This window comes from Watersipora subatra, chromosome 3, assembly GCF_963576615.1.
Source record: "Watersipora subatra chromosome 3, tzWatSuba1.1, whole genome shotgun sequence".
Lineage (NCBI taxonomy): Eukaryota > Metazoa > Bryozoa > Gymnolaemata > Cheilostomatida > Watersiporidae > Watersipora > Watersipora subatra.
In genome coordinates, this window is record NC_088710.1 from 66655011 (window position 1) to 66675565 (window position 20555).

General features: G+C 37.0%; 1 protein-coding gene across 1 annotated transcript; it reads right to left on the bottom strand.

The window, feature by feature from the left end:
• Window positions 1–5: 5 nt before the first annotated feature.
• Window positions 6–13435, bottom strand: LOC137390904 (dnaJ homolog subfamily C member 10-like). Its single transcript, XM_068077220.1, has 18 exons — window positions 13259–13435; window positions 12519–12684; window positions 12201–12251; window positions 11891–11976; window positions 11629–11754; window positions 10542–10751; window positions 8308–8523; window positions 8013–8132; window positions 7714–7825; window positions 7445–7581; window positions 6960–7082; window positions 4744–4845; window positions 3839–3994; window positions 2999–3138; window positions 2410–2611; window positions 1685–1810; window positions 1220–1303; window positions 6–484 (listed from the first exon to the last, which is right to left on the bottom strand). The coding sequence occupies exons 1-18, from the start codon at window positions 13433–13435 to the stop codon at window positions 461–463; spliced, it is 2358 nt and encodes a 785-aa protein (XP_067933321.1). The 3' UTR covers window positions 6–460.
• Window positions 13436–20555: the final 7120 nt, after the last annotated feature.

A 20555-nucleotide genomic window follows, 5' to 3' on the forward strand; every position in this document is an offset into this window, starting at 1 on the left:
GCATATCTAGCTATTCACTAGGGAACTTTATTTATTGACTCAAAGAATTGCAACATGAAATGCTAGCATGCCTACAGCACAAACTCAACATAAGATGTACAAAACAAGTAGCAGTCCTAAAATCAATGAAAAAAGCCAGGAATGCCCAGTATCTGATCTCACCAATTCATTACAGGCAAAACTTGTGAAGCGGAATAAAAAGTTACATATTTCCTACAGGTCTCACACGAATAAATACTGATTCGCCAATAAGGCAGTTCTAATATCTGTTTTATATCACAAATAAATAAAACGATAAGTAGCCACGAGTAGCCTTAGCACCAACATTTGATCATCGAGGCAACCAACAACAAACATTAAGATATGAGAGAAAAAAAGAAATGAAGAGGCAATATCCAATTGGCTTCCGAGCTGAGTGTCACACGATAGAGAGTCTTCTAGTCCTTCCATCTGTCTCTCGCTACAGCTCATCTCTGCTCCGTATCTGTAACAGATATTATTGACAGACAAGACTGCTTATGCTTATTTATCTGCTCTACATTGTCCTATTTTTCTTCACTGTTTAATAAAATTAGCTAAATTTATAGTAAACATTGGCTAGCCCTGATTATAGAATATACATGTATAAAATTCAATTCTATGTTATGATGACTTTGAGGGTAATGATGCTATAGGTACATCCAACCTGCGCAGTCTCTCCACTTCATACTGACACACCTTATTTCCTGCCTATCAACTCTTACCTATCTGTACGCCAACACAATTTCTCTCCTATTTTACAGTAAATACTAACTATTTGTGAATTTGCTCAATTTTCCTATTTCTGATCAAGCCTATAAATTATACTACATATTTCCTGCAGCCCACTGATCTAGTACTGCATTATATTACGGTCTCTTATAGTTCTCACAGTGATAAGATATGTGGCGTATTGTGAGTATTGCATGTATCCTTGTTCAACATGGTCTTCATGTTTTTACAAGCTATTGAATAATTTTAAAATAGGTGTAGTTATATACATGCATCAAAGTTACCCTATACTGCCGTCTGTTATTAGCTTTTGCTAAAATTCACACTAGCCCTACCCTAGTCAAGCTAAGGTAGCTGCACCACCCGATATCCCATTTATGTCGCCCTTGACTCCCATCTGCAACACATGCTGCTAAAAGGGTCACATCGGCTACGCTGCATCTGGGAAGAAAAGGTAAAAAAGACTTACATAATAATCGGCTAGTTTGATGTTGATATCATTAATAGTGTCAGCTGCCCTGCCAGTATAGCGAATGTTTACACCAAACATTTCCTGTAAACAGAAAACAACCTAACGTCACCATTCGGAACTTACTGTACACTTCTCATGTATTCATAACCGAATGTGGCTCTAAACCCATAGGTAGTGTGGCTCAATCGTATCTCATAATATCATCACCCTGTTTTGTATTCTCACACCAACTCAAACAGCATGGCATCAGTACCAGAGCCAGTCTCCTTTGGCTCTGCAGTGGAGATATCGAACCCACTTGCTCAGTCAACATTCAGTAATACACAAATACACTGTTCATAACATACAACAAATTCATCTGTAGATGATCATTCAGAGTGTGTGGACACTGCAATAACAACAGTAATACTACAGAGATGGCAATAGAAGACCTCAAGTCTATGCCAATCAGACTGCACACACCTGTAAGGATTGACCATTGGAACCCTTGTAAAACCTGATCGTAGGATAACCCTGGATATAAGCCTTCTGACATATGTTATGTTGGGCGCAGTCTATACGTCCCACCTGCACTTTGCCATCCAACGCCTGCAAGTATACCTCCAATCAATGATTTCATCAAAATCTTGTACGCATCTTTCCACGTGCAATAGATCCCCATGCTTGCAGTAAAGTCAGTGTAGTGATGCAGACTTTCATCGAGAAAATAAAACAATTGACAAAACCATCAGTTGTGAAGTTGCCACCTCATGTATCTTGGACAATTCCAAAAAAGGAAAGTGGGCCTATGTGTAGTGAAGAGCAAAATATACATCTAGCTAGAAACCGATACTTCTGCCAGATATTGGGATGCGCTGAAGCAAAAGAGGACAAAAACATGTTTTTTCCAACCAGATAAGGCTTATATTAACAATCAGTACTTTAAAAGATTATATTTTAAAAAGTTACTGAAAGAGAATTAAACTAGGGTACAATAGGTAGGTATATAGTATAGATAACTATCAACAAAAAGGGATGCGAGCTAGCAGGAGAAGATGAGTATACATCTAATCTATAACATATCCTCTGGCCAGCATGTTAACACTCAACACGTTAAAATTAGTCTGCTCATAATTGTATATGTTAACGTTATCCTGACCAGCAATTAACATGTTAACACCTCCAAATAAAAAATCTAACCATCTCACCTCGGCTACTTTTTCAAACTCTGGTGCGAACTGCTGACAGGGACCACACCAATTGGCATAGAAATCTATCACCCACGGCTTCTTGCTAGCCAGCACGCTCTGGGCAAAGTTCTGATTATTCAGTGTGATAACTTTGCTGGGCAGGTAATCCTGCGCCCAGGTGAGGAAATTTTGTGCATTCCTGAACCAACTGGAGAACTCCCTGTGTAGTGCATGCCACAGGTAAATATAGATCAAAATGACAACAAGCGTAAACTCTCAAAAATATTCTGGGTGAAAATGATAAAGGCCCATTGTAAATGCTGTATCTTCACAGACAAGAGCCACAAATCTGTCTGGTGAGTCGACAGAAATGATTATACATGAATCTAAATGCTTCACTTATACTGTTCCTCTATAGAAGAGTCAAGACAAACACATTTTGCTAGTCAAAGATGAAACTAACACTAGATTATACAAACAGCATGTTTGCTCGAACATGCCTCATGAAAATCCAAGCCTTGTGGGGCTGATAATAGGTTTTTCTGCCCAGAATTCTCCACAAGTGTTTACAAAACACAATGAATAAAGGAAAGAAATGAATACTTACGCCTGCTGGGCAGTTCCTGCCCTACCAGCTGCATATAGTCTTACAGAGGGATAGGAGCCCACGCCCTGCTCCCTGCATGTAGCTCCATAAGCCTGACAATCTAGACTAGCTACATACACATCGGGCTTTCCCTTAAGCGCCTGCGTACACAACAAGACTGTAGCAACATCATACACTAAAGGGTTTGATAAAAATAGGCCTCTTTAGCTGTACAAATTGGAGGTTATACCGCAAGATACACTAGTGTCTAATATCAAGGGGTTTGTGCCTTACATACTCATTACCTACTGCATGAGTCTGTTATTTTACTGTCAAGAGAAGACAATTACCATTTAGTAGTACCTACCATGGTGTGCCAAATAAACTGAGCCTCAGTTAAAAGACTAAAATTCTGATTTACAACATCGTTACTCGTTGTGAATTTAGTACACAGCCATTAATTATGTATTACATTACCCGTCATTCAGTGCTGATCACAAGTATATATGTATGTGACTTGAAATAAGTAAACCAAAATGTATCTGTGCTGTGATCATATCTGTACAGATTGCTAGCTTCAACCATTAAAAAAATGTTCAGAATTTCGCCTAAATAACAATTCAAAAACCAAATATTATTGCTGTTTGGTTTACATAATTAAAATCAGAACAAACAGGATTAATTTAATACATAATTTATGGCTCTTGACTAAATTCGCAAAGAGTAACAATGATATAAATGAGAATTTTAGTTTTCCGACAAAGGGTGTCCAGTTTATTTCACACACGACTGCATATGGCAGACCAGGCATATGAGATAACTAAGAGAAGGTCTACTTGTTGTACAAAACACTTAACTAACCTTAGCGAACTTTCTCCACTCAGGCATCATCTGCATGCAAGGCGGACACCACGGGGTGTAGTAGTCAACAAACCAGAGCTCCTTACTAGACTTCCCTGAGACTCTCGTTTCAAACTCGCTGCCGGTAAGAGCAATGACAGGAGGATCGAGTACATCCTAAAAGTAGCATCACAGCTGTGGCAGCAGCAGATACTGAAATGCGTCTGATAGCAACAAAGCTATTCACTACAGATAATCTACATGCTAAAAGAGGCATACAGTGGTGATCGCATTTATGGGACCACTTAGAATAAACACATTTTTTGTTGTTAATTCATATATTGTTCCGTAGGTATAATGTGAATTATGACAATATGCACATCAATAGAAAGCTCAGAATGTACTGGATAAGTTTATGCAAAACTAACTAATAGTTGCTTTATTAGTTTGATTTTGGTACAATATGCCATTTTCGGCGTAAAGCGGTCCAAAAATCCAGAACCATTTTTTATTAAATTTGTGGAGAACGCAATTTAATTTGACGTAATTTTAGAACAAAGCTCTAGCAAAGTTAATAAGTGGTGTTCTTAAGTTCCTTTAGATTATTTCTACCCTTTAGATTATTTCTAGCATCCTAGTATTTGGTATGACACCATAAGCTTAGACCGACCTGATAGGATATAATGGGTGGCCATTAAACATATTTTATTACTAAAGTGCATCTTTAGTAGTAGACAAAATGTCTAGAAAATTTGCTTTTCAAATATGTATAATATGTATGGTCTGAGATTATAGGGAAAGGGAGTTTATGCCATAAATGAAAAATAATATTATGAAATTACCAGGCGATCCCATAAATGCAATCACCACTGTATAAGGTAAGGGAGTGGTAATCCATCACCAATGCTGTACATATATAGAAATACCTTTGCAAACTCTATAATAGACGAGGCATCATGGTTTCCCTGGAACTTGTGGGCAACAGAGTTATTGTAGAAGAGTGTAGTGGGATAACTCCTCACACCCATCTATGAACATGTAAATAAAGGACTCAAGTAACAGTGCACACATCATCTAATATTATGTTTCTTCATACTTTGCAAAACATTACGAGTTGGACAACTTTATTTCAATAAGAGGCTAATCTCCTCATGCAGCAGTTTATAATCGTTAGCCACACTGACGAATGAACAGCCAGTGATAAATGTGAATCATTGTCGTTGTAGTAATGTACCCAACTATCCACCCGCTACCTAAAAGTACTTGATAACACGGGCAGCGTATTACTACTGTATAATTGTCTGTTGTCAGAAGTCTTGATGACCTTTGTTTAAGATAACCAAATATTCATCATGTAAACAAAATCTGCTACAAAAAATTAAAAGAGCACCGTTACCACCTTTGAGAAATAGATAGAGAATTTCAGTATATGGTGTGTGCGGCTGTCAATATTATAATGCAAATGCAAAAGTTTGAAAGCCAATAAAATTTTATATTATTTAAATGTTTGTTTTTGTTTCCATAAAACTTGTCTAAATATTATAAAAACAGCCCATGCAGTCTCCAATAGTTAGCTGCCCTAGAAATATACAACGTTGATTAACTACAATCTTTTTTATAGACACTAATTTGAATTAGCGTAAAGGCATCAGTAAACAATGTGTAGCTGGAATCAGTTGAGGACATCCATGCATTAAAGATGACCTTATACAAAATTTTAGTTGATTTTATTAGAAAGTATCGGCATTTTTCTATCATTTGTGATATTTTTTTGTTTGAGGTTGTCTGACTGCCAGGATGTTCAAAGAAGAAAATCAAAACTAATAATAACTAGATCATGGTTAAAACTCTCAGACCAAGTGACGTCTATAGTTGCGAAGAGACAAATAGAATAGAGACGCATAATGCTGCAACTTGATAGCACTTATCGCGATGACAACTAGTGACATCATTTCGCACGTATTTTTCTTCCCAGCGTTTGAATGGTGATGAAATTTTGTCAATTTTACTTTTGAAACATCCTGTCAGTTTGATCACCTCAAACATCAAAAGAAATCTCAGAAAATAGACGAATATCAATACTTTCTGATAAAATCAAGTAAAATTTTGTATAAGTTCATGTTTAAGAATAGACCAGAGAGACCAGAGAGACCAGAGAGACCAAGTCTGATGTAGGTTTTAACATAAAATATGAATAAGTTATTACAATAGAAAGATTGAAAAACTTTCACATAACACCTTTAACACAGAAATTATGCAATAAACATTTAAAAATGAAACGTAAGCTTTATTCTCCAGTCCAAAGAATAGTCAAGCATTGACCGGCATAGTGTAAGCAACTCCATGAAAAGTTGACGCAGAAAATACAGCTTTTTATTGTCAGTACGCTACTGCAAATCGTAAACAATGAAATGAACTCATGAACTGTCCCAAAAATCTATAGGGTATGTGACAGGTCGTATCCTTTTCAATACAAATGCGACATTTATTTGCACAATGGCCCCCAAAGTGACATTTGTCCATGTGGCTTAGAGTTTGGTGAATCCGAGTCATTTCCTACATTCATGAAAATGAAATGTTTGTAGTGTGCGGTTGCTATGACCTTCTTAAACGTCAACAAAAAATAATGTTTTAAATCCAATCCATCATCTTTGAAGACAAAATTCTCAGTTAGTTGGGTTGACTATATTGACCAACAATTTATAGAGTATGGTATTTCAACATAGATTTCAATTCCGAAAAAAACTTTTGAAAAGCGGAGAAACTTTTTTATTGCATAAGGCTAAAAAATAATATTGGGATTCGACCTCATTTGCATCGTAAATAAAATGACCTGTCTTATTTGTGCACTTGTACTTGAAAACAACACTTTTTATGTTTCCGCAGAGAGCATGCTGTATATTTCTATCATGTATTTCCTATGTTATTCTCATGACTCTATTACAACTAGTGTTGAAAACAAATAGAAAAATGCTGTTGATATAACAAACTTTATGGTAAAACTAGTATCTGGTAAAAGAAGTTTTGGGCTTGATACAACATGGAAGGTATAGAATAGGTTTCGTAGCTTTAAAGATACCAGAATGTTTATGAGAGTTGTTACTACACAAAACACAACTGGAAGGAATCATATAGGTGTTACCTGATCACATAGTGAATTGAAGATGGTGCAATCAACTGTGCCAAAATTTACTTCAGTTCCAATATTGATTAGCTTGGAGGCCTTCCTGAACTCTGGCAATAGCCTCATACAAGGGGGACACCACTGTAACACATGTGGAAACTTGAAATCATGGTAATAGACATGATGAGCTGACAGCAGTGTAATAGACATAAGAAACCGATAGCGCTGCAGAAGACATTAAAGACCGACAACATTACAATAAACATGAGAAACTGGCAGCCATGCAATAGACATGGAAAACTGTCAGCAACGCCATAGACAAAGAAGACCGACAGCACTATAAATATGGAACAAATATATAGAAGCAAAGAGAGCTGAGCAAGCTGATCAGTGAAAAGTTATTACATTAGATCAACAAGTCTGAAATATAGAGGCTGTATTACTGTTACTACTACATTAGATCAACAAGTCTGAAATATAGAGGCTGTATTACTGTTACTGACCGGAGCAAAGAAATCCACAAACCAGAGCTGCTCTCTCAGTTGAACAGGTTCAGGGAAGTCATCAGGGGTCAGCACCCTTACAGATGTGTGACTGCAGTCCTTGGCGAATGCTGCCACATCATGAGCGCTAGCCCTGCCTGGGTAGAAAGAAGTTAAGGCTAAACATCCTTATGACCAAAAAAGAATAGCAACCAAGAGAGCTGTAGAGACCAATGATAGTACTTCTATAACCATCTATGTACAGATGACGGGGCATATATGTCACGTACCGTGATGAATCTCATATCCGCCACCAGGCTTGAATATCACAAACGTAGGATACTTGTGGATATGCAGGTAAGAGCATGCTTGAGGAGTCGACCTGCAGTCTACTTTTCCAACCTACAACATTCGCCTGATTAGTCATCGACCAACCACATTAAGGATGACAGGAATATAGGGAGAATTCAAAAATTAAGAATACAAGGAGGTCGGTAAGAGGTCGTTAAGAGGTTTATAAGAGGTCCGTAAGAGGTATAATCAAATCTCGTCATAGAGATGGTCCGGCAAGGCTTCTCCCTCAACTTACATTGACATGTCCTGATAACATAGCTGGTAGTTTTCTAAGCTCAATCTGAGTCGTCTCCCCATTGGTGAAGTGCATCAACCAAGGTAAACACTTCCCTGCCTTTAGCTCTGCCCTAGCATTCTGTAACAAGTCTGAACTCTGATAAATCTATGTGAGCTACATGTATTTAACACCGCAAACTACAGACTAACTAAATTTGACCATTTCAAGTAAACAAGCAATGTCTAGTGTCATGAGAATCAACTGGCTACACAAGTGAATGGGTGAGGTGGGGCAGGATGCTGCACAATCTCACCTCAAAGGATTGGGCATCGAGGAGTGTGTTCTCTGGAAGCTGGTGGAGCACATGAGTGGCGATCTCTGCAGGGTTGAGACTGTCAATGAGCACTCTGGCGTCAGCAGTCCTCGGTGGACCATTATGGAAGACAATCTGACTGACATCTATGTTCAACTCTCCGCATAGCCGGCTCTCTTTAGCACAGTCTACATGGCCAACACTGACGAGACCTTCCTAGTGGGTGAGAGAGAAAGGTCAATACTTCACTAGCGAATATCTATTATAGACAATCTCTAAAATGGGAGATCTGATAGTTGAACCAATGGTTGTCAAAGAATAGATAGAAAAGGTGCTGGGAGTGACATTCGAGAGCCCTAATTATTAAACAAGGAAAGTTGGACTTGAAACTTCACTTAAAATCTTATTCTCCACCAATAGCTTTGTATAGTATCCCAAACCAGTACTTGCTATAAATAAAAAAAAATGAATTATTGTGTTGCAAAGCACAATAATAGCACAATGATAACATATTTAGCTCTCACTCATTTTCACTATATATTAGAAGCTTGCTAGCCCAATACAAATGTATGGGTCCTCCCATATTTTGTGACGATTCTGACGACCCGACGACAGGGATATTTAAAAAAGTGACAGACGAGACGACAATTTATCAATGTAGGTGACGAGGTGGGTCGACGATGATTGTGTAAGTAGGATTACTAAAGGTACGGCTACGCGTAACGAATGTTTCGTTGGCTCTGAGTTCTGGCCGAAATAATGAAATTTTTAATCGGTAATAATTAATCGCATAATTAATCGGTCGAAATTCACAGAACTATTTGAGCTGCGCATGCCCACCTAGTTCGTCGACGAAACCCTTTTAACAGATTAAACAAATTATTAGCGAGCACGATTCTAGCAGCTTTAGCAATTAGTATAGTCCAAGACATGTATCGCGACACACAATAAAAGTACCAAAGCAATTCAACATAGAACACACGATTTGACTGTTTAACTTGCGCTATTCTAGCAAATTTGAAGATATATGTAGTCCGAGAATATAATGCGACACGCAAGAAAAATATTACGGAAATTCACAATAGTAAATACGATGCAACCGACTTGATTGCGCTAAAGATGGCAACATTTTCTACCACAAAACTTTTGCTGCTAAAAAGGAAATATAATTAAAAAATAAACAATTTGTAGCTATAGCGTCCAAACAATAAATACATACAATAACACAATCTAAGCAGTTGCATCGTGTGTATTATGTTGAATTGCACTTATACTTTTATTGTGTGTCATTATAAGTCTCTTGGACTATACTAATTGCAAAAGCTGCTGGAATCGTGCTCGCTAGCACGATTCTAGCAGCGCAGAATAATTCTGTGTGTTTCAATCATTTCGTGATTTTGGTTAGAACCAACGAAAAATTTGTAACGTGTAGCCGTACCTTTACTAACTTATTATTTGTCCATAAATCAACACGTTCAACCGAAACTTCACTAGTTTTGGTTTAGAGCATCTGGCCCAGCATTTATAGACTGCCAAATAATTAAAGTAAACAGCAATGGAATGCCACGACATTGACAGCAAATCCGTTTCCAAGTCTATGACTGACAGTGATTATTAAAGACAATCTCGGTCTATTTTCGGTACAAGAAATGTAGCCCTAAAAACCTAAGACAGCTGTCACTCTTCGCGGAGTAATCAGCAACGCTCCCAAACATCACTAATAAGTTTGTGAAGGTCGCTGGTTGAACCATGCTTTTGGTTAACAGAAGTTCAAACTGAGCAAGTTTCAGGTTTTTAATGCAACCCAGTGCCACCAGAATGGATATTTGTATTAAAATAACGAATGTGAAGAAAGAGGTTGTTTTGGTTACCAACTTGAAAAAGGTGACAGTGATTTTAAAAGTGACGACAGTGATTGTAAAAGTGATGACAGTGATTTTAAAAGTGACTATTCTGACGACAACTTTGTGTGGTAGGACCCCCAAATGTAGCATCTAATAGAGTACAAAACAAAAATTGTGACTGTCATGGCTAATAATTAAAAATAATCAAATAAAACTATATCAAAAATATAAAACTCTTTGCGAAATGCCTGGAACACATGCTATAGTTAGCTCCAGGCTCAATGATAGTATTCCTATAACCACATGACATCTCTAAATCTCTAAAACTTAGTGATGCAAGTGAAAATCAGCAATGAGTTTGAGAGCGAATAGAGAGGATTGGATAGTTACCAATATGGCTGCTAATTTGAGACAGTCTGTAGGATTGAGACAGTCCTCTCCATGGTCTGTACAATAGCTGATGAGCCAAGGCTTCTCTCCAAATGATCGAACGGTAGCATCCATGTTAGAGGTGGTCAGTGCGTGAGATCTAACCTTCAGCTCCCTCAGAGCTGCCTTCACAAGGGACTCCACGGTGCGACTCCCTTGAAACTTCTCAGCCTATAACAGTAGAAGGATTGGTTAACTGAAGTCAACCAGTCCACTCTAAAGAATCATTAGGCTGTATTTAGTGCCTGTGGTATTCTTTCAAAGATCGTTTAGCGGAATAATTTAAATTTTAATAGAACTATTTAAAGCCAGTAATTGCAATAACTCTTTGCAGCCACTACATTCGACTGATAAAACTTACTGCACCTTTATATATGCCTATACACAAGCCTATTCACTCGTCTTCACATAATCATTACTATAATAAGAGCCGTGTCTGTCTGATTGTCCATCTGAAGCCAGCGTTAGAGGTCAGGTTAGAGGTCAGGACACATTAATGCTGTGTACGGACTCGAACTAATGATATCCATCTTAGTAGATCCTCACTCTAACCGCCTTCAAGCCTTCCAGAATAATTACGCAAAAAGTCATTTCCTGTGCTTTTTGACAGAAAAAGCAAACAAGGACAATATATTTGAAGTTTGAAAAAAGACCACTTATTGATAATTTCCCGCCGTCCGACTGACAATCATTCAGAGCACACTAGACTGACAGGGTAGTTTAGTTCATTACACCGTATACAAGCATTCAGTTTCACTTCTGAGTCTGAACAAATCCATCATCTTTAACCTTTATTCTTACATTGCTCGAGCAAATAACCTAACACAGAGTAGCTAACTGGTGTCGCTGTTATAGCTCCTGCAATATAATCACTATTATTATTAAGTATTATTATTATTGCTACTATTATCTCGTATTATTACTGGTAACCGACACTGATAGACTTTGCGCTCGTAAAGAGACTCAATTGTCAATGGCTAAAATAACGGATACCAATAAATAGCGAATCTAAACACCACCACACACTCTTCAAAATAACCATGACTACCTTTGGGTACAGCAGCAAGGATGGGTAACTCCTGATTCCTTGCTGTCGACAAAGCATCCAATCATCTTCGCAGTTGACTGCACCAATGCGCACGACGCCTTCCAGCTGCGCCGCTACCTCTCGCCACTGTAATAATAAAATCTCATCGTATGATTTCAACCACATGTTAAAGTAAGTATGGTACAACTGAATCTGAAGTAAGCACAGATAGTCTTGACTTTTATGACTCAGCACTACTGAATGTTGTGCAGTATAGACTCACCGTAGGGGCCAGCTCATGACAGTGTCCACAGTGAGCTGAGTAAAAGTTTATGAACCAAATGTCTCTTGTATTTGCAACGGCCTGCTCTGCAATCAACAACACAATGTTGGCAGCCGCAACAGAAGTAATGCCCTTATCCCAACACGATACTTCGAATACATACGCAATCCGCACAGAGTATATAAGCGTGTATTATGCAGTTTATACACCTGCATCATTGGAGCTCATTTATATAAACCTGTGGCTAAGACTTAACCGCTTGGGCGATGCTTCAAACTGCAATACCTTTGCAAGGAATAATATCACTCACCAAAGTCACTCCTACTGAGGGTGATTATTTCTTGATCGTCATCATATATACCTGGATAAAACCAAATTTATTCCCTTACCAGAGAACAACATGTAAACAAGCAGATATTTTATCAATATGGCACAAAACAAAATGGTTATAACGACAAACATGGAAATGCACAACATAAACTTACAATATGATTCCTTTCATAAGCCAAGTAAAAAAGAAATCATCGGAACATACGTGTGGTCGGTAAACTCGATGATAACATCGTTAATACTAATGTGTGCTTAATAGTGACCTCAAACACCTACAATAGAAAGTGGACTTTCATACCAAAGTTTTGTTGATAAAACTTCCAACTTTCATATTTGCCGCCTTTGAAATCATCCTTCAAACCTTCTTCTCCGAACTCGTCATACTTCTTCCTCAGATCCTCATCTTTAAGTACCTCATACGCACGGTTTAGCCTTAGAAATTTTTCATGGGCATCGGGGTCATCCTAAACAAAGCAAATGTTTATTAATGGTTCACAGGCTTTACTTTTGCATAGATCTACATTTACTTTAGCATACAGCAGTCTTAAGACTAACATAACTAATGTTGACAGAGACAGCAGTCTTAAGACTAACATAACTAATGTTAACAGAAACAGCAGTCTTAAGACTAACATAACTAATGTTAACAGAAACAGCAGTCTTAAAACTAACATAACTAATGTTAACAAAGAGTATTAACTTGACTTAGAAAAGCAAAACAAAGAGTAACATGTTGTATTGGAAATCATTAACTGCCAGGGCATGAAACACATGACATCTCTTAGCTACATGAATAGACACTTGGCTAACTTCTAACAGGTGAGCATTAACAATACCATATGTATAACTTGATTTTACTACTGCATTTCATTGTGTAGATAGTAATACTCTACTAATGAAACCACTGGAGTTAATTCAGTCGTACCCTGTTGCCCAAGGCAACCGAGTAAACTTGTTGGAAGATGCGCACTTGTACAGTTTATTCTTAACATAAAACCTAGCATAAAACTTGAAGTTCAAAGAGGTAGCTGAACTCACCGGGTTTTTATCTGGATGAACCTTCAAAGCTAACCGTTTAAATGCCTTCCTAATCTCCCTGTTATCAGCATCCCGCTGGACATCCAATAACTTGTAAAAATCTGCCTCCAAAGCGGAAGCCACAAGGTAATATGAATATACAATTGTATAAATGAATACTGTGGACGGAATCTTCATCGCTCTAGAAAAAAACACAAGAACCGAAATGCCAAAAGTTGATGCAAATTGTCCATTTCTTAAGTTGTAAGACCCATGTTTGTGTTTGGTTGAGCCTTGTGCTTGGTTACATGTAGGTTCTAGATCCACTATTAAAAAGCACAAAGTAATCACAGTATTTTAACATATTAAAACCTGTGCATACTACGAGCAGTTGTCTAAATATCACTTATATAACAATACATGTATGTTTATTTTGTGCTACTTGAATGAACAGGAACAAAATTGAACTCATTTTTAAGGCTTACTTGAACAGTGCAAAAAGCCAAAACAATGGTTGGTTGTCACTTTCACCTAAAAAAGGAAATGCAGTCATAATAGTTTTTCAGACAGAAATTGTTGTTAACTTTTTTACACTAAGAACATTTGAAAAGACAGAAAAACCTCTATTTGAACGCCACCTTTATTTGAATGCCATCTCTATTTGAACGCCACTTTGGCATTCTTTGATCTTTACGAACTCAATAGAAAGCTATCAGTATAAGTGTCCACAAAATGGTACTAATAATAACTCAATTACATCATTTATGATTAATTCTTTCGTGGTTACTGTTCGTATCAAAGTCTGTTTTCCAACTCCAAATCTTTACAGCTTTTTCTTTAAAACTTTGAAAGCAACTCCATAGAAATAATTAATAACTGTATCACGCTAAGAGTAGTTCTTTGTTTAACGGGGTCTTGATACTTCAACGTATGGAAAATATGGTTTAGCAATTAAGATGGAGTCTGTACTACTATTTTGAGTCTAAAACTTGTAAATAGCACGCTTATTGTGCAAGCAGTGTCACTTGGATAAAAGTTTATCATTATTTGCCAGAAAAGTATTCTGAATGGCGATGTTTAAGTTTTGATCTGCAAAAAAATTGTTTTCACGCTAATCGGTTAGTTTAGCAGTACAAAAAAGTTGTGGGCAGAAGACACTGTGGAAGGTATTGAACAGCCTAAAAGAAGATGGAATGGGTTCAAACGAAAGCAACAATGTTTATATAACTAAAATATTTTTGTTTCAAAAATGTTCATTTTTATTTCTGCATGTATTATATACTTTATATAATTTTACTATGTAACTTATAAACTTGCAGATTTACAGGATATTATTTGAAAAAATCATTGACGTTATCTAAACTCGGCTTTTGATGGATCGACGTTCATATCTCATCTTCTATTTGCATATAAAAAGCCGGTTTTGAGTGCAAACTGTAGTAAACATATCAATGAGTGCAATGAGCTTTTATGCAAAATTGTTAAATATAGTTATAAAACAAAAATAAAAAAGTACCTTAAATTTAGAATAACGAAATAAAAAATTGACAGCTCCAACAAATTGCGAAGCAGGACACAGGCTGTAATATTATCGCAGGTTAATTGCAAGCAATAGATATCAACTGGTAGAGATATTTCTCAGCTTCCCAATGCATATTTATTTAGAGATCTACAAATTGGAGGTAAATTATAGCAGATTTCTTACATCTAAGAGGGTTAATATTGCTCCGCTTAAAGGAAAGTGCAAAATATAAGTGATATTCGCTTCACCAGCAAAAGGGTTAAATTTATCTTTCCAAAATTCTGACAAGCTAGTCAAAAATACAATGTCATCTTCTATTTGAACGTCATCTCTAATAAAACGTCATTATAGAGAAGGATTGCAAAATAGAGCGCCATGGCGTTCAAATAGAGGTTCTACGGTATACTGCATTTACTTCTCTTTACTTAGTATTTGTGAAATTTACAAGGTTTTACACATGTAGTGCAATATTGTTACATAACTGTTGTTAAATATATGTCACATAGAGCGCTAGCTGACAATCACATCATAAAAGAATGTAATTGAAACTGGCCAGCCATGTTGCTTTTCCTTCTCAATGACTCTTTTCAGAAAAACTCTGTCTATGAATATTAAATATTATAAAAAACTTTTCTAATACTGATCAAAAAGCAGAGCAGAACAGAATTACTCTAGCTGTTAAATAATTTATGTCTTTGTTTAACAATAGCAAAACATTATGTTGCCTTTGTTACATTTCTAGACATTTCCAATAAACTTAGTGTAAACCTGCTTAGTTTTATTATTACATATACGACATGCTAAATATTACCCAAGTATAATTCGCAAATTTAGTTATCTTACAAATCTAGACATAGCCCTTTTTTTGCTATATAACCTTTATAAACCATTGAGTAGTCAGTTACAAAAATGTATAATCAGGTGAATTTGAATACATCATCCGGCAACGGGTATATAAAAGAACCTAAAAAATTTTAGTTTCACCCTAAAAATTGCATATGGCGCTTTCTGTTTTTTGAATGGGTATGCGTCTTTTATAGGGAGGTTACAAATCACACATGCCCACTTGCTATTCTAATGTAATATGGTCAAACCTTTATTTGTTCTCCACTAAACATTAAACTTTTCCGCGATTTGACTGTCAATCCCAGAACATATTTGGCTCGTCACCTAAGTTGATAGAGTTCATGGAATTCTGGAAGACGTGGAATGCTCATAATTTCGTGAAACACTGCAGTTTTGTGAGCACAAATAAGAAGTAAATATATACAAATAATAAACTAGCTATATAAAATAAATTAGTATAAACTTAACATAGTCAATGTTTGAGAAAATTATCTGTGTCACCGTGTATCTCTATCACTACTTTTACCTCCCCTGTACCTATGCGCTGTTGAGCCTACACTTCTGCTCAGGTGTCTCAAAGATAACAAACACCTGTTTTTTCTTAATTATTATATACTAAATTATTTGTTTATATACAATTCAGTTTTTTTACTTAGTTTTTCTATTGTTATATATAGGGCCTAATGCATTTGTTGTAACGCTCTGTAATTAAATACTAGTAATATTTATTAATAAATTAACGCGTGTGAACTGTGCAATAAATTAAACTACATACAGTTTACTTTTATGATAACATTTGCTCTAATATCTGAAATTTTGGAACACATATTGACACAAACCAGCTTCACATATAAAACTTTGTGCATATACTCTCTCTTCAACTAACAGCCTTGTAAAAGCCTTGTTACCCTCGTCGCCATTCTCTAGACATCTAACAGAATCCATTTCAAAACAATTCTCCGTCTCCGAATTTTAGTTTTTCATAAAACTAAGTTATACATGCATGTGTTCCTGACAAAATGTAAAAAAAGCAGGGCTCCATAAACTACAAGCCTTACATAGTAATATTTTGAGTATCAATAACTTCACTTTTATATTACTAATTATATATTATATATACCTCTGGTTTCGGAGCAGAATATCCAGTTCTAACTGATTGTTTACAATGCTTCAAGCCTATATGACTTAACTTTTGTCAACTTGCTACTCAAAAATAAGCAGTAGGCTTAATATTGAATTCAAAACTTAAAAGCGATAAAGCTGTCATTCCAGAAGAGAGACATGTACAGATTAACCATTCCTTGTTTAAATCAAATTCAGTATCCTGTAAAGATAAACTACTACATTTACAAGCACATTTTGTCTTCCCAGCTAATTTTCACATTATTTTGTTGCTGTGGTTTAAAAATTTGCCTTTACATTTGCATTTGACGCCGAGACAGATCTTTAATGTAAGGGACTACCGAACAGGAATTACGATCTGTATTTACGACATCAAGTCGTAAATACTTCCAGTCCAGAATGAGAATTGTGACTACGGTGATATTCGAGATGACTTGATAAGGGACAGAATAGTGGTGGGAGTGCGTGACATCGAGCTTCGCAAATACCTGATTGACGTGCCTGATCTCACACTCAAGTTATGCATTCAAAAAACGAAGCAATATGTATCAAATCAGGAGCATGTAGCTGCGATGGCCTCTACATCTGGTGCTCTGGGACCCGGTAAAGAAGAGTATGCTAGGAATGTAGACTCGGTACAGCGGTATAAACCCAAATCGTCTAAACAAATGACTGAAACTGAGGAAAACAAGAGCAGTAATGCAAAGGACAAACCATGCTCAAATTGTGGAAAGTGGAAGCATTTTGGTGGTCGTTGCCCGGCAGAAAGGTCAAGCTGCAACAAATGCAAGAGGAACGGTCACAGGGCAAAAATGTGCAAAGGAGCCCAGCAAGTATTTGCACTGGAGGAGAATGACGATGGAGTAGATAGCTTGTGTCTAGGAAGTTACCAATGACTAAGCCACATAAATCACATTAACACCATCTCGGAAACAGAAAATGCCTGGTACGTAGAGTTACAGGTGAACTCTAAAAATGTGAGATTTAAAGTAGACTCGGGTGCTGCAGTTTCGGCCACACCAATTAGTGTCTGCCATGCTCTTGGGTTGAAACTGACACCTACTACTCGAGAATTGTTCGGCACTGGGAACGCTAAGCTTACAGTACCTGGAGTGGCTATCGTAGAACTATCTCATGAAGGAACACGCCACAAAGAGAGGGTTTACGTTGTTGAAGGGCTAGCTCGTCCCCTGTTAGGTAAGCTGGCCATCAAACAGCTGGGCATTCTTAAAGTGTCTGAAATCACGGAGGGTTATTCAACAGGTTGGAAAGAGATGTTTCCGGCATTGTTCTCAGGCTTAGGTACCATGAGATCCAGAGTTCATATTCAGCTGAAAGAACTCCTTTTGCTCAATCTACTCCCAGAAGAATAGTTGCAGCTCGGCGCCGGCCGTTACAGGAAGAGCTCCACCAGAAGGAGAGGATCGGAGTTATTCAGATGATAGAGGAGCCCACAGACTGGTGCGCTCCTTGTATAGTGGTGCCCAAGAAAGATGGGAAAATCAGAGTATGCATAGATTTTACCCGCCTGAATAAAGCAGTGAAACGGGCTTAACACCCACTTCCAGCCACTGATGAGACAATAGCCAGCCTGGGTAAGTCATGAGTGTGCTCGAAATTAGATGCAAACTGCGGGTACTGGCAGCTTCGGTTAGATGAATGTTCGCAAAAACTGACTAATTTTATCACACTGTTTGGTAGGTTTTATGCAAGCGTTTACTATTGGGCATTATATCGGCTCCTGAAGTATTTCAATGGGAGATGCAGAAGGCTCTGGAGGGTATTGAAGGCGTGTTGTGTCAAATGGATGACATCTTAATCCATATGGAGACTGAAGATGAACACATCAGTAAAGTGAAGGAAGTCTTATCACATCTGGCTTCTGCAGGCATTACTCTACATGAAGAAAAGTGTGAGTTCTCCCGGACTCGTGCCACCTTTTTGGGTCATGTAATAAATGAATCAGGGATACATGCAGATCCAGGAAAGTATCAGCCATACAAGATTTCCCTATCCCGAAAAGCAGAAAAGGCTTAAAGAGATTCCTTGGTGTAGTCAATTATCTCGGTAAGTTTATTTTAAATTCTCTTATTTTAAAATCTTGGTAAACAGTAGGCCTACGAGTATGCGCAACATCATATATAGCAGATAATTTGTTTTTTATATTTAGCCTATATTATGATGCTGGCGCACCTGACACCGATAAACATTAAACTTTTTTAAACAGGACCGTACGAAAAAGACACGGTGGTGTATGTGTTCTCCCTAAAACTAGCTGGCAAATTGAGTTTTTCCTAATCTCTTACCAACACCAGCACGCTGAAATAGCTATTAATTGAAAACTAATTATTAGCACAAAAATGACACTTCTTTGATAAACAGATATTTTACTGTTAAAACATAATGAGCTTCCATCAATATAATGCCATGCAAGTATGACCACACAAACACCTTTAAAGTTTATAGCGATTAATTTATGTTTTACTAACTTACTTTAGATGCTTAGCCACGTGTTCGTCGGTTGTTACATAGTCCAAAAATCTACACGATTAAGTAACAGTATCAATTATTATATTGTAGACTTGAACAGCAACGCCGAAATCAAAGGCTAGCAAAAAGGCAATAGCTCAAGTTTCAACGTGTAACATAACCACACGTTCGGAGGCCAATACCAATTCCGATTGTAGGACTACTGATTGAAACCCTCCCTAACAAATTACATGTACAACCATTGAACTTAAAACCCCTGGAATGGCAATCACGTGACTTTTACGTTGATAATAATACGTAAACGTATGCGCCATATTGGAGAGCTAATCGAATGCTAGTTCCGTTTGTAAACAAACGGTGAAAAATGACAGAAATGTACATGTTGAATAGTTATTTTCCAGCTGGGTGTTAATGAAAGCTACTCCTACACAACGTTTGGAGTGCCCTGAGAGAAGAAAACCTATTTATAACATATGGAGTAGGATATATCAAATGATAAGTAGATGTATAATAGATTTTCGTGGACCACATATGTTACTCATACAAACTGTTGTATTACAAATGCATAAACCCAGCAAATGATATATTCAGGCAAATGACAACTGTTCCATTATATTAAAATTTATATTACATATGCATAAATGCATATGGAAAAACTTATCACATGAAGTATTTCGATAAAAACAACACATAGGTATGCTGCCAAAACAGAAACTGTTTTCAAGATTTAAGTGATAATAGCTTATGAATGTATGATATGTATAATACAGTATATGTAAAAGATGGAATGAACTACTGCAACAACCGAACGGAAATTAAAAACCGTTGTAATAGAGAATAATCAAAATAATGCAAACAAGGAAATGCAGGAATTAGTGTAATCAGATGATTAAACTTATACATACACGTTACAGAAACTGTGTAAAAGGAGATTTGTATAGAAGTGGATATTGAGCCAAGGTGCATCAGTTTCTTAGAACTAAATTAGATTAGGAATAACAGCACAACAACAGCTGCAGATGAATATTACAGTGATTATATTGTTACTGGCCTTTAAAAAGTACTACTTTAGTATTGTATGCCACAAAGATGCACCTTGCAGTTTGAGTGCAGGATTTTAGCATAATGATGCTGTCGGAGATCATAAAACGACTGAATAAAGTTTTTCATCAATGACGCAGTGGTTGGATATGCCATCTGCCGTATCCGTGAGGTGTTTCCCAAAGCATAACACATCACTAGACCTTACACTACTGATAAAATACACCACACAATGGAGTGGATCTGGCTTTGTATGAATACGAAAGTATTGATCTGCAACTAGCAGGATCCTGATGA

Excerpts from the sequence above, each read along its gene's own strand:
- LOC137390904 (XM_068077220.1), bottom strand. The coding sequence starts at position 13,435 with ATGAAGATTCCGTCCACAGTATTCATTTATACAATTGTATATTCATAT. Across the intron at positions 12,252-12,518 it reads GTTTTATCAACAAAACTTTG|GTATATATGATGACGATCAA; the intron begins GTATGAAAGTCC and ends GGTTTTATCCAG. Across the intron at positions 7,083-7,444 it reads TTGTGGATTTCTTTGCTCCG|TGGTGTCCCCCTTGTATGAG; the intron begins GTCAGTAACAGT and ends CATGTGTTACAG.